Consider the following 15,842-nt stretch of genomic DNA (forward strand, 5'->3'; position numbering starts at 1 on the left):
ATTTCCTAAAAAATTAAAAAATTAAAGAAATATACTGCAAAATATTCTGTATATTTATGTACTATGTTTATATTTTTATTTTATCTATTTATTTTAAAGCAGACTGTTATAAAATTTATGTTAAATTCTGATTTCAATTTAGCAGATTATTTAAAAAAATATTTATAAAATATTTATTAATTAAAAACTTAATGTTAAATATTATAATTAGACAAGTTTCTTTTTTGAATTTTTATATTGTGCATGACCATACATGAGAAAAGAACATCAAAATTATTATTTTCACAATATATTTAAAAATTTCACTATGTATGTTTGTAATATTTATTCATAAAGCTGTTACTAATTTATGATACTCGCATTGATTTCGCAGCTTATAAGTGAATTTACACATACATACTCTCCTACTTTCTCTCTTATTCTCTCACATTCTTAATTTATAAAATTTTTTCACACTTTCTCAAATAATTATCAATATGTAACATCACTTTTGTGCGTACTTGCAAAGTATCAAAGTGGTCGGACTTGTTTTCAATCGACTGTAATCGCTACTTGACATTACGGTCCTTCACTCCACTCTAAGATATAAATAAATTTTCGTTTAATTTTCTAAAAATTTCAATAATTGGCATAAAAATTACTCAATCGAGTTTGTATTTGTACTACTAATAGTGTGCAAGCGCATACATAAGTTTTTTATAATTGCTGAATAAAGTATTCAACGATTCAATTGCTACAGCATCGAGGACTTAATACTTTCCCTTCAATCTACCTCTAAAACAGCCGACTACACAGCACTCATACGCACGCAAGAAATTAAACAAGTAATATATACAAATCAATTTTTACATGAAATATCTCAATATGTTTTTGATAAATCATCAGTACATTGTATACTATACATATTGCAACGTGCACTGGGTAAAAAAATTTATCCGTACAATTACTATTTATATAGAAGGGATAAGGTATAAATTTAGTATATCAACAATAAAATACACACCAACAACAATTGAAATTTGCCTGTGTTTGTTAGATATTAACGTTATATTACAAAAAAATCCAACAAAAAAAATTTCATTGAAACACAATAAAATTAATCTTATTGTATTGTTATATCATAAATGGATGCTATCCTTTTGTTTCATTAAATTATTTTGTTAATCAGATTATAATTCCCTAATCGATGAAAGGGACGAGGACAAAAATCCTGATAAAGTTGATTATATATAGACATCACAAGTATAAATATCTTATAGACTAGCATTATCCAGTGAAAGAACTAAGGTATACATTTTTATTTACCATAGATATAAATGCCCTGGCATGTGAACTAACTTATTCTATTAGTTGAATCACAAATTATCGAATTATATCACCTATATTAAAGACTTAACAGGTAAAAGCAATTGGCTTTCTCGAAATTTTTTAACTGCTATCAACTATAATCTATTCTCATGTATTCTTTATAGTCATGTCTCTCTAGGAGACATTCGTAAATTTTTCTAAAAGAACTGGCAGTGATTAAAAAGTAGCTTTCATTAGGCCAGTGCAAAAATTACAAAATTAATACATACATTTAATGATAGATTCATAAATGTCAATAAAAAAATAAAAAGATATTAATATTTACGATATAGATGTTTCGCGAACTTGTGCTTGGAAGAACCTTAGACATGTTATACTAAAAAAATGATAAATCTGAGGTCTGTCAGATGAATATTCTAAAATTATTGACTTAGGCTGTACTAGTATGATTGTTAGCGCCGCTGATAGCACTGAAGAGAGCAGTACTATTGCGTTTGAAATTTCCTATTTGTTCGTCTGGCCATATCGGTTCTCCAAACAAGGATGATAAACTCTGGCACAATTTTTGATAGTTCTCACGCAGCACTTCTTGGTACTCGTGTTGGTCTGGTGTAATCAACTTACTATTAATTTGTAATGCCGTGTAACATATTTTGACAAATTCCCTGAAATCACAAGAAAACTCCTTGTAAATGACTCCCTGTAAATACAATATCGCATATACAAAAAATTACACAAAATGTAAAATGATAAAACATACCTAAAAACATCTTTCAACTCCTCTACTTTGTCATCGGGATATTGTGGAGACAGAGCAGGATCCAAGAATGCGGAAGCATAAGCTAGAGGACCGGCATTCACTGTTACGCAAATACTACCCTGAAGACGTAACTGTAGTTTCTTTACATCCGTCGGTTTGATCAAAGCTACATCTTCCAATTCCTGAACACGTTGCCTCATCTCATCTAGAGCGACCTCGATAGGGCTAAGTTCTACTATTCGTTTTTCGGCAATCCCAATACGCTTCTTCACGTAGGGAAAAGCATATTGCGCTATAAAAACGACAAATATAAAATTTTTATATATCTTTCTCAAGAAAGTGAGATGTCAGATATTCGAATAAATAAATTAAATTATTAGGACATTTGACATTTGACCATACTTGTAAGAATAGTTCTACGTTTCCATTGATCCTCCGGATTGCCTCTTGCTTTGCCCTCCTTAGTGAATGGCGTCTCGAACATGAAGCAAGACACGTTGTGATTCTGTTCGAACTCGATTTGTCGCACTTCTAGTTCCGGCTTTTCAAAGTATGGCGTTACGTGCGTTACTTGAATGTATGCTATCTTAGGATCCAATTCGCTTACATCGACCGGTATAGAATCCATTATCATTTTAACATTCTCAGATCCGAACTTTTCACTATACAAACGTAATAATCGTTCCGATATTTCAGACAATGATGTCACTTTGGGTTCTTTATAGATGTATTCTTGGCCATTCTCCTCTTCAAAGTATGCCTAAATAATGGATATACCAATTTTATTTCATAATTTTCTCGATCACGAATTTCGTTATTTCTTTATTATAAGTTTGATTATATATGCATGTACAAATTTTTTTGGATTACAAAAATATGCATTCTGAAATAATAATATATCTTACCATGCCAAAGAATGCTACTCTGTAAAATCTCCCGAGCAATCTCTTTCCAGTTCGTGTCACTTCTATAATTTTATTACAGGCTTGCGCCAAATGCGAGTAACAATTAGCTAAAGCTTCGTAATTTCTCTTCTTTTCGTACATAGGAACTATTAAACGATATAAATGCCAAAGCAATTCGAAACGCTCAGCTTTCTCCAACGTATCGGCACAAACTTCTAATTGTTCGACGAGTAAACTTTCGTTATACTGAATATCTTGAACACCTAAAAACCCTCAGATTAATATTTCTTATAGCTATTCTTGATTTATACGTACATGTAACACAATAAAAGCGTAACAAAAAATAAACGTAAAACCATGCAGTAAAAACATACAAATCTCACCAGCATCAAGTTTGAGATTCCGTTCGTCTCTCGATATGTTCACGGAAATTTGATCGAAAGCCTCTGCGCCCCACGGATGAACTTTCCGCAATTTCAGATATTCAGCCATTAACGCTGCTATATGCAGTTGACAACAAGCAGCCTTAAAAATTAAGAGTACATGTTAAATATGCGTTAAGAATATCATTAAATAATATTGAACAAATATTTAAAATACATGAAAATATATTTTTATGTCAACATAATAAAAATATGCACCTCTGAGAAATTGCCGTCTCTGGTGTGATTCCTAGCCATCGTCTCCAACCATGTATGTCTCAATTCGGGTGTGCTGGCATAAGAATTAGCCAAACTGTGTTGTAAATCGACCAGCATCTCAGGATCATTGTTATGTTCCCGCATTTGCGCAGTTGCCATTAAAACTGTTCGTATTCTCTTATTAAGATCTTTCACTTCAACTGGAAAACCTGTACCCTTCATCACTTTATCAGAAGAGGCATAGCTGTTGATTAACGATAGCGATTCTTGAAATCGTGAATTGTTTAGACCAATTACATCCCCCAACATTTGAGAAACTGAAATTATCACCTACAAATATGTAATATATAGATTTTAAAGCTTTCAATTTTGTTGAAATCAACAAAAAAAAAATGTATGGCATAAATGAAACAAACTTAGCAAATTGTGCTTTCAACAAGAGTACTGTACCTGCAAATGCACTCTGGTCAATCCTTTCCGACTGGTAAATTCAAAATTACTTCGCATGAGCAAATATAGTAAAGCACAGGACTCCTGTCGTATGGAACTTAGTTTACTATTACAACAACGTAGTAATTCATAACATAAACGACCGCAAAGCACAGCATTGCCTACAAAGTAAAAATATATTCAAGCTTTATGCATATTTTACATATCTATCATATATGCTCTTTATTATTAAAGATGATTAATTATGCATTTATTTCTTTTTCTGTTATAAAGAAAACTAAATTTTCTAAAATTTTAAAAAAATAATCACCTTGAAAAAGCGCGATAGAATAATTATTCAAAAAAGCTCGAAATCCAGCAAAAACGTGACGTAGTAATGTCTCGGACTGACCAACTTGAAGAAACGATAAATAAATGTTGAAAAACTTTTGCATAACAGCATTGTCACCTTCATTCGCCAAGAGAATATCCTGAAAAAAGTAAATCATGTTAATGTTTCGTGAATATCAACTTGAAATCAATATGATAAAAAATATACTATGTGCATCTTAAATATTTATATTTAGATTTATGCATCTTCAAAATCTATAGACATGTTTGTATTGATTTTTTGATGTCTTTAGATAAATATTTATTTATTGTATTACTTAAGAATGATTAATCAATCTTTCAATCTTTGACAATTATACTATTGCAACATATATAATTGCTTTAAACGAGAGCAATTGCTGCTAATAAACGTGTTCTAGGAAATCATTAACACATAAAATCAAGAAAACAAAAAATTCTCTTAATAATCATTACTTTAAAATGAATACAGAAGAGACCCAAGCAATCCAACGCGATTAGACCAACTTCTGTTGCCATATTTGCCTCTAATAGAGCTTGATACACTTTGCCGCTATCATTTTCAACTAGATTTTCTCTAGTAGCTGTATTGTGAGGTTGTAATGTACTAGTAGTAGGACTTTCAGTGGTAAAGTCTGGCGGTGCCATTCTGGCGGGTAAAGTCATTGCTTTAACAGTACGGGGCTTTCCAACATTACTTGTAACATTCGCGGCTATCTGTCTTTTACCAATATACTTGAAATGATACAAGCTCATTCTAAAAATAGAAAAAAAAGTTATTCACATAAAGTCTAAGAGTTATATCAGATGCATATAATTTCGTCTAATAACAATATCATTCATATAATAAAAAAATTTTACTATATTTTCTAAAAAAAAATAAGCAGTTTTATTTTTTCTTGCCACTTGTTACTTACTCAATCACTGTGAAAAAGCTCAGTATTTCTGTATCATTACATTGCTGCCACCAAGCGATCACTTGATGATCACCCAGATATTTGACAATAAATAGGAAACAAAGTAATATGTCCTTCACTTCCGAGGGTTGCAACTTATCACACCTAGGCGACGACTGTGTCACGCTCAACGTACGCGAATGTCTCTTTTTCTCAGCTGTTCCATTTTCTGTCAACTCTCGAACAATGGCGGTCTCTTGGGAAATATTGGATTGAGACGCACCAGACATCGTTGACGTATCAGATTCAACACTAGTGCAAGAATATCCATTGACTAATCCTTGGCCCGCAATGGCGGCGAAATAAGTAGAATCTCGTAGATGCATAGAGGTTCTTATAGGCGATTGTGTGTCCAGATGAAGAGTCAGTCTGTATATCAAAATTTTTCTTTGATTTTCAATTTATTAATAACTATTAGTAACTATTTATTTGTCTTATTAGTACATTATTATATACCTGTGAATAGATTTGGGTGTACCAGCGATCGTAGAACTAGCACCAACATCCTTCGTTGTCAAGAATGAGCTACTAGTTGATACTCTGTTAGCGTCGTTCTGTTTAATTTCTATTTTGATCTCGTTCTCTTCTACTGATTGTAATCGATGCAAATTCTCCAATACAATACCAAGCCACGGTATATAAATTGATGCTATTCTACTCAGTTGACCCTGAAATAATTAAAATTTAAAGCACTAAATATTTAGATTATAGTCATATAAATTATGTAAAGAAGAAAAATCTCCAATATTTATTTCAATAATACATTTTCTTAGAAATTATATCATAAATGAATATAGTAATTATGAACAAGACGGAAATCGCACCTTATTCTGATACCTATCATCTAATTCGTGTTTTGCCATTAAATCCCGTAGAGCGCCAATGGCGACCTTACGAATCTGCACAATCTCATTGAGGGAGGTCCTAACTTCTTGCATCAGAAGACCAGCCAGGAAATGGTGTTTGCAAAATTCTTCCGTGAGGCAATATTCATTCATTAAATCTGTTGTCAAATAAACATTTCATCACAATCTTATTTATATTTAACATACACTAATTACAAAATGCAATTAAAATAATATATAACGTTATAAATGTATACAAAACAAATAGAAAAATGAATACTGCATTTGCAGTAAATAATTCTGATAATGAAATGTGAATTATGTGATAACATAATAGGCGTATTTGTCGATTTGAAAAATAATTCTTGAATCAATCATTGTTTTTAAATTAATTATAAATTATATAATTGGTATTATTGCTATAAAAAATACATAATGAATATTTTTTATAAACAAAAACATACACATACATACAATATGTGTTTGTGTATGAATATAATTATAAACGTACCATCACTTTCTGGTTCACTCTCAATGTCAGTATCTTTCGAACACGCGAAATGATTAAGTTATAACAAATTAGTAATTCTAGTCTTCACCATAATCCTTGTAATTAATACAACCTACCTCTTGAAGCAAGGCGTGACTGCATCATTGGCAAATTGAAGGATACATAGTGCTCGTGAGAGCAGATGATTTGTAGAAAAGTGAATTTAAAATCGTGCAGCGTACGTTGATCACCAGGCGAAAAATTATCCAGATAAGAATTGATGAGACGAAATACAAAGCCACGATCCATAAATGTAAGACATCGCTGTGTATCATGATATAATCAAGATTAAGAACAAGATAAAGACATATATTGTATGTGATAATCATGTGTGTACACGCGCGCGCGCACGTGTAAACATATACGTATATATGTTAAATACCTTTAAAAATTGTGCAAGACTTTTGTTCAACTCATGTGTCTCTACCGGCATTTCTTTATATTTAGTCATTAAATATGGCATAATCACATCTAATAACATCTTGATCCTTTCATGATAATCTTTAGAGAATCGCTCATTTCGATGCATCTAAAAAATAAGAAATGAAAATGCTGCTTAAAATAACTAATTTTCATTAAAAAAAAAAAAAGGGATCGATAATTTATTTTAATAAACACAAAATGTTTTTTAAAAAAAATCAATATTTAGTAATAATTTAATTCTATATCACCAAGTTCCAAGATTTCAAGGCAATTTTGAAGAACTCACCTTTATCCTGCCAGTGCTTAACAGATATTGCGCCATACTTTTGATCATTATTTCAAAAAAAAAACTTGAATGATGCATGAACTTATTTACCACCAGAAAATCGGTATTACTCGGTTGCAACAAAATTGGCAAGTACCTTGCTAGTTGCTCATGAACTGTGACATTACCATTTTGTAATGAAGGCAGCACAAATACGAACTAAAATTAGAAAACTATAGTAGAATCAGATCAATCGCAAAATAAACTAAAATTTCAAAATTCTAAAAATATTAAGGCCCTTGAATATAATCACCGCGGCCATATTGGAATCGTGACATAGGCGAGAAATGATACAATAAAATTTATGACGATAGTTTTGCAAATAAAGAAATATTTGACTAAAATAACACCTGATATGGCTTTAAGACACTTGTGAAAATGAGCGGTTGCTATCCTTTCCTTTCCTGATAGTCAATAAATAGCTGTAAAAGGCATGTGAAATGAAGCCTGTTCAGGCAGAAAACACACGATTTGACAGCTGTTGAAAGAAGTGAAAAAAATGCTTTTACATATAAATATCCGACAATAATTTTAGCTGCCGCCCATTTTTACGAATCTAGTAAGTACGAAACAAGTCATATTTGCACGATTAAGCACACAATAACAAAAATAGCCGTTATAAAAAATTTCATTGTCCGCATGTCACTTGTATAAAGATGAACAAAAACAAAAATAAGATGAACAAGGATATATGAGCTTTTATTTTTCACCGCGACGGTACGTCGCTACCGTCAACGCGGAGTTCTTCGCTGACTAGTCAGGGACCTTAAATAAAAGCCGATAGAATCAGAACTCATATATTGATCAAAAAATACTTGAAATTCTACCTTGATGTATGCTTGCAGAATTTCCTTGCGCCCAGCTTCGTGCACCATATTTATAAAATGTATCAAGACTCTGATCACATACAATCCGACTTCTTGGCTGGTATTACATGTCAACAATACGAACAGTTGATTTAATATAGTTGGAAGAAACGTAATAACGGTGACTAGTTGAATTGCATGCGCCGCCTTCAAGATTTTACACGTTTCTGAATCTGAAGGCATCGCCGAAGGTTTTGTATCTAAGATACGTTCAGCATGGACGAAAAGATTATGCAGATGAAGATCTCGAGTGAATACCGTCGAAATTAATTGAAAAGATACCGTGAAGATTGGCCGTTGAGAATCGATCCAGGTGATATCTGGTCCTGCATTCTACGGAAATACACAATTAATGCTCATGCCATCCTAAATATGTTATTAATAGACAATACCAATGATCTTACTCTTACCCCTTTCCCTAGGCCAAGGGGTTGTATGGAAAGGTATCCCGGTGGTAAATGCGTTGCTACAGGCAATACTTGGATATTTGATTCTATATCCACATTCAGTCTGTATAAAATAAAAATATCAACATCTATTTTTTCAATTTTTTTCTTTTTGCAATTATGATATGTCACAAGATATGCTAACAGTTAAAATTTTCATCTCGGTGTTTATTTTATTGAATCTTACCTTCCCTTATGCAGTAAAGGTGCCCATGCATAGCCAACACAATTTTCGATGCCATTTTCTTTTTTTTTGTTCATGTCGCAACTTATATGATAAAAAGTGAATAGTATGTGATGCTTTGCGTGCAATTTCGTGGGCAGTTTAATCTTGATTTCTTCGTACCAAGAAGGTACTGCATTATGATGTAACACCGTGCATGATGCTCGTAAGCATAATAACAATGAACCTGGTCTTCCATAAATTACCTATGGGGAACAATAGAAAAAAATAAAGTTCTTTAGATTCTCCTATCTTCGAATAATTCTTCTTTTATCACGTACTCGTAAAGGTTTGGTGTTTTCACCATCGTCGTCACGAAGCTCTACTATGCACGCTATGTTTCTAGCTCGGGTGAACATTTTTTGACTATCAAAGTTGAGTGTTTGTGGATACACGTATAAATGATTAATATACGTCGTATATGGATGTACATCCCTCTCTGAAGTGCTCTCGAACTCGGCAACCTCAATAGTTGGCTCCATCGTTGGTGGAATCGGAAATGGCTTTAACGGCGCTAGGCAAGTCGACAACGTATCTAGAAATCGTATTTTATGTATCGTACACCTGGAATCGTTCGAAACTATTGACTATAAGTTTCTCTTTTCATACTAATAAAGATCATTAAAAATCATTTTACGTATTACAAGAATTGTTATTATTTAAAATTTAATTATAAATGTTGTGCAGTTTTTGCATCCAGATATTGCATCAGATATCTTTAAATGATTATTATTCCTCCGATCTTATTTTTAAATTTTTAATTCCTAAATTTTTAAATTTATATATTTTTAGTTCTAATGTAATCTAGAACAGTAACCAGCATCCTAGACGGGACTTCTGATTCAATTTTCATATCAATGCTTATTATGTTTTTCTTGTCACTCGCATTTCTCTGAATTAATTAATTATGAAGCCTTGCTTCATTAAATACAATAAGATTAGACTTTTTATTAAATTATTATCAAAATATTTTTCTAATTTTTTTATAAATACATATACACATAAAATTCTTTATTATTATAATTGCATATATATTTTTTCTATAATTTTTACAACACTATTTAAAATTTATGCTTCGTTAATGCCATCATATTAAATTTTTATATTAAATATATATAATTTAACATATATAAATAAAATAATACAATTGTACAAAAAACTTTATACATATAATCACATACTATATTACCTATATGCAATGCTGGTCACTACTCTAGAGGTCATTAAGATCTTGCGCATAATGAAAAAAATATTAATATTAAATTTTGAAAATAAAAATTAAAAAGAGATTAAACGTGCAATGGACACAAGTAAATATAAAATATATATTTAATCTTTATTCCTAATTTTTAGTTTCAAAATTTAATATTTATTCTTAATATTTCCTCTTGTGCGCATGGCCTAAGATTTAATTCTCTCGTCACAATCATATTAGTTTATGACATCATAGGCGAAAAATTATGTACACTAATTTTCTTGAATATAACTTCATTTCCTAGTTTTTCCTTAAAAGCATAATTTAATCCTGAAACTAAAATGTAAAATCAGAAAACGTATAGCTCTTTGTGATGGCTTTATCTTTCTTCTAAAAATAATTTCGTGATCCTAAAATTTATAAAAATTATGGGCAATCAATTTGATAGAAGCGTAAAATAATTTATAATATAATGGATCATTTTTCAGCCATATTCAACTATCATGGTCACTTCAGCATGGCTGAAAAATGATCCATTATTTCAAGAATTATTTTATACTTCTACATGACAGATCGAACAAATGTATTGGTCGTTCATAAATTTTACAAATTTTAGAATCACAAAATTATTACATTTTTAGAAGAAAACTAAAAACTAAAGCCATACGTCACAAAAACCTGTATGTCATTTCTCGCCTAATATCATAAAACCAATATAGCCTGCTTGAAAAAATAGTCTTAAGTGAAAATCTACTGTAGAACTAGGAAAACAAAACTTTTATGATAATACGCACTTTCAGGAATGTCTATGATGGGTTCTATCTTAATCTTCAACCAACCAGGTATTACGGTCAATTTGCTAAGTTTCTCGGGCCTGTAAATAAGATTTGTTGTTGATATAATAAATAATAATGTATATTAAGTTCTATATTATATTAAACGTTAAATCATTAATTATTAATACACACTTTCTATACTCAGAAAGAAACTTTAATAGTTCTTCGTCCTTAATTTTGTTACCCTCCTGTCTATATATTGCTGGAAAGTCTGAAGATGTATCCAATTCATTACTATACAATCTAAATAGTGGTCTTGCAGCCCATGCAAATGGCATTCTGTAATTTCCCAGTCTGAAAAAAAGAATTACGAATATAAACAAATTTATATAAAATTTTTTCGGAATTGTTAAATTATCTTAAAATATGAAATTAATGTTCAATTAATGCTGTTATATGAAAAGATATTTGAATCTACAATCTTACTTTTGGCAACACGCTCGGACTTGTTTATGCACCTTCAAGCCCAATCTTGGATCTTTAGTAGCTCTTAAATATGGTTCTGAAGTCTGATATATATTTCCTTGTAGTAACTTATCTATTCTTACAACAAGGAAAATATCAGGATGAGGATTACTAACATTAAATATAGCCTGCAACGATATACATTATGCTTTTGTATTTATAAATCCATATTCTATTAATAATTAATAAATTCTTATTATAAATTCTAATAATTTTTTTGGATATTATGTTTATAGATCAGTATCATTACCTTTTATTTGTTTTCTTTCATACTTAAATAATTCATACCTGTTTTGGATATTTAATCCAGTCTGAAGGAATATTTTTCAGTTCGCCAGGAAGAGTAATATCCCCTGTCTCCGTTATAACTCCCACAGGACTAAGTTCTTTTGCCATATCTCGCACTATTTCATGATTAATATCAAAGTGAAAGTTTTCCGTGAGTTTCCTACCATTTCTAGCATCAAAAAGACTCAATGTTGTGTGGTAAGGTTCCACTTGACAAAGAGATTCTTTTTCGTCGATAGGCGCTTGCAATCTAAATTTAAGACTTTCACACTTGACAAGGATCCTATGACCAAATTGCTCTTTATAAGGATCCACATTGTCAGTAGATTGTCCTATGTGCGTTTTGGCATGGAGCATGTAAGGATACACACTGAACAGTCTTTTTCTGTTCTCTCTCCTTGCTAAAGCAATGCTAGTGTCAGTCTCCCTTGAATATTTTATTAGTTGCGGATTCATGCTCTGCTCGAGACCTTTCAGTGTACCATAAACCTAAAATCAGAAACATGTTAAATATATTAATTTAAATATATTAAATGTATATTTCATTTTTATTAAGCTAGCACTCTCCCCTCATAAAAAATTGAAAAATATATATGCCCAAATTATGCGCTATTTGTGTGCTAATTATGTGCTCTAGTTCCGATTTTGTGCTCGCGCGTTTAGCAGAAAATGAGAAGAATTGAAAATAGAGGTGCTGGCTTAACGAAAGTTAGCACCCCCCCCCCCCCCTATTAAAATTACACACGAGATAAAAAGTTAATAGCTAATAGCAGTTAATAGCAGAATTATGTGCTATTTATGTGCTTTCAAACGCTATAAAAATAATTGACCCATCGCTAAAAGTTTAGAAGATATAGGTCAAAAAAATAAATATATCTATCAACAACCGTACAAGAGTAAAGTACCAGTTAGAATGCAGATAACGAATCGGTTTTAAGCTTAAAATGTTCTTAGATTTATGTGCTCTCAAAATATGTAATACTCAATTTTTGTGCTCATCCCTTATGACTAATAAACCACCCCGAAAGTTAGCACCGTCTTAACGAACAAGAGTAAAGTAGTAAAAATAGAGATAGCGAATCGATTCTAGATTCATTTTAAGCGTAGAACCGATTCGCTGTTTCTATTTTTTAAAAATTGGGTCTTGCATATTTTGAGAGTACATAAATCAAGCAATATTTTAAATCTAGAATTCGCTATCTGGATTCTTACTGATATTTTACTTTTGTACGGTTGTAGGTATATTTATTTTTTTGGCCTATATCTTCTAAATTATTAGCGATGTCAATTATTTTTATAGCGTTTGAAAACATAAATAGCACATAATTCTGAGCTATTAACTTTTTATTTTGTATGTAATTTTAATAGGGAGAGGGAGGTGCTAACTTTCGTTAAGCCAACACCCCCCATTTTCAATTCCCATTTCCTGCTAAACCGCGCAAGCAAAACAATCGGGAAAGCACATAATTAGCACATAAATAGAGCATATATATTTTTTCGATTTTTTGTGGGGGAGAGGATGCTAGCTTTAACAGAAGTATTTCTGAATTTTAATATCAAATATTTTTGTTTCATTAAAAAACTGCTTTTAATTAAATATCCATTAAAAACTTACATATTTCAAAGCTTTAATAATAAAATTAAAATAACTTATAATATGATATGATTACCTGCATGGGTTGTGGCGACGGTGGTGGCGTATTACAAGTTCTCTCTAGTGATGCAGCACGCTTCTCTTCCTGTTGTTTGTAATGTTGTAAAACGGAATTGAGCTTCAATAACCAATCCTGCATATCAGCCTCATTATCAGCAGCCAAAGTATAAGATTTGTGGGTGTCGCTCATTCGCAGTTCAAAGCAATACCTTCCACGCTTTGGATTTCTAATAACTTCTATACAAAAGTCCATCACTATCGTCAATTTTGCCTCACCCTTTCTCTCATCTTTGAAAAACTCGAGTATATAAGTGCCATCAACTTCCTGCCTGAGATGGCAAAAACGTCTCTTGAACGATTTTGAACCAATGTGAGCGAACATTCTATCTGTACTACCAATCTCAGGACCTTTCATCAAATAACCTTCCTTCGTTATACCATCATTCTTCGTTAGGTCCTACAAAAATATAGCCACATTTAGCCTTAAATGTAATGAAAGTATAGTTGCCAAAGTAACATATAGTTAAACGATCTAAAATTTTTAAGATCCAAAGCCAGTATAGCAATTGCAAATCTTCTAGAATGAAAAAATAATATTACCTCGTCTATCTGATCTACTTCAGTATCAATCTCATACACTTCATCTTTTAGATCATCTGCTTTCAATATTCTGGAAATTCATAAAGTAATGTCTACAAAATAACAGACGACATTCGAAATCCTAATTAATAGCAAACATATTTTGCATACTTTGGTAATTCAAGATAAGTTCCACTATATGCTGCATATTTATAATGTACAAGATTCCAATTAGATGTATAACTAGAAAGACATTCCTTTGTTAGGAGATTCTCAGCTCCTTCTTCATATTCTGTAATATGTTGTGCCGTTGGTACCACACTGCGATATCTCCTTGGTAAAACCACTTGCTATTAAAAAATATATAACAATAATGATATATATTTAATATCAATTATTTATTTTAAAATAAAAATTTGAAATAAAGTTAAAAATATAAATTAAAAAAAAATTAATATTTTTAATTTAACTAATTTAAAAGATTAAATTGAAAATGCAAAATATTAAATATTTTCCTTATGTATTTCACAAGTTTATCTCATATCCTATGTATAATTCTTGCTTTGTTCGCTTATCTATAAATGAAAAGTATGTCGGAAATATGCTGACAAGCCAACAGATAAGCCATATAAAAGTTTGACTCACAGAAATATCATCCTGAGGATACAGCAATAACTCTCGTTGTGGATCATTTTGCAGCAGTGTCTTATTTTTTAGAACAAAATTTTCGAAGTCAATAGGATCAACCAGATGTGGTTTATTCTGCAAAAAAAAAAAGAAAGAAAAAAAGAAAAAAAAACACATAAATCTTAAAAGATAAGAAATATTGTGTAAATCATTTTTCAAACAGAAAAGTCATTCTTCGTTCAGCGATACTTCAAATTGCGATTCCATGGAATCTTGATTTGATTAAATGTGACGGAATTCCACGAGGATTACAAAATCTCGAAGGTCAAGAGAACTTCCTCTCCTCCCCACCTTCACCCCCGCAGTTGTTTACATCTCGCGTTCGTCAATAACAAGCGATTCTCCATGCACTCTTTTTTTTTTTTTTTTTCGACAAAATGAGGATATGTCCGGATATCCGGAGATACGTGTCGATTTTTACCTGCACTGTACTCTCGCGAACGACCTGTGACACGGTTTCCCGCAGTTGTGCCGCCATACCGGGTTTCCCCAGACCGCGCGTGAACTTCCTCTCGCTCATCTTCGCGAACGCTGAGCGACGCCGATCGAGCCCCGGGTCGGTGCCGTCGTCTGATGCCGCCGCAGGCTCGGTCGCAAGCTCAGGCTGCATCGGTCACCGTGACCGGTCACGCCGGGAGACAATCGGAGACATATCAATCGCAATCGCCGGTCACCTCGTTACAATCGATCAGGATCGCGCGACCAACTCCCGTCGGCCATCACCAATCGCGTCCCGTCTCGTCCCCGTCACACCGCACCGCACCGCACCGCACCGCGCTGCGCCACGCCGCGCCAACAATAGGATCGTTTCACGAAGAGATAACTTTTTTTCTCTTAAATTCGCGAAAGCGCCTTTATCTCATGCCGCTTCTATTTGCCGCATTAATCAACACGATCGCGTCGCGAGAAACAACTAGATCTAGTGATCTGGTAATTTCTGATAGCTAAGCAGTATTAACCATTATTTCAAGATTTATTTTACACTTTTACGTGATTTATTGGACAGATATCTTACTTTCTGGTATTTTTTACAAGTTTTAAGAATACGAAAGTATCATGTTTTTAAGGAGAAAATACAGGACAAGGCTATAC

General features: G+C 32.1%; 1 protein-coding gene and 1 long non-coding RNA gene across 5 annotated transcripts; both read right to left on the reverse strand.

The window, feature by feature from the left end:
• Positions 1-216: 216 nt before the first annotated feature.
• Ziz (dedicator of cytokinesis protein Ziz) lies at positions 217-15,633 on the reverse strand. Of its 4 annotated transcripts, none has more exons than XM_089073383.1 (29): positions 15,172-15,633; positions 14,709-14,825; positions 14,235-14,413; positions 14,085-14,154; positions 13,501-13,941; positions 11,831-12,319; positions 11,504-11,670; positions 11,210-11,371; positions 11,036-11,115; positions 9,328-9,581; positions 9,011-9,252; positions 8,788-8,887; positions 8,339-8,710; positions 7,473-7,670; positions 7,146-7,292; positions 6,841-7,027; positions 6,725-6,757; positions 6,193-6,371; positions 5,825-6,036; positions 5,330-5,737; positions 4,869-5,169; positions 4,375-4,534; positions 4,065-4,225; positions 3,615-3,944; positions 3,357-3,498; positions 2,974-3,236; positions 2,471-2,828; positions 2,069-2,360; positions 217-1,973 (listed from the first exon to the last, which is right to left on the reverse strand). In XM_089073383.1, the coding sequence occupies exons 1-29, from the start codon at positions 15,358-15,360 to the stop codon at positions 1,739-1,741; spliced, it is 6,468 nt and encodes a 2,155-aa protein (XP_088929509.1). In that variant the 5' UTR covers positions 15,361-15,633; the 3' UTR covers positions 217-1,738. The 4 variants fall into 4 exon arrangements, with proteins under 4 accessions (XP_088929509.1, XP_088929508.1, XP_088929511.1 ...); XM_089073382.1 differs by having other exon boundaries at positions 8,782-8,887; XM_089073385.1 differs by lacking the exon at positions 6,725-6,757.
• LOC148937336 (uncharacterized) lies at positions 10,144-11,029 on the reverse strand. Its single transcript, XR_016138483.1, has 2 exons — positions 10,909-11,029; positions 10,144-10,577 (listed from the first exon to the last, which is right to left on the reverse strand). It is a non-coding gene; the product is annotated as an uncharacterized LOC148937336 (long non-coding RNA).
• Positions 15,634-15,842: the final 209 nt, after the last annotated feature.

This window comes from Pogonomyrmex barbatus, unplaced genomic scaffold, assembly GCF_055798465.1.
Source record: "Pogonomyrmex barbatus isolate J1 unplaced genomic scaffold, ASM5579846v1 scaffold15, whole genome shotgun sequence".
In the NCBI taxonomy this organism is placed as follows: Eukaryota; Metazoa; Arthropoda; class Insecta; order Hymenoptera; family Formicidae; genus Pogonomyrmex; species Pogonomyrmex barbatus.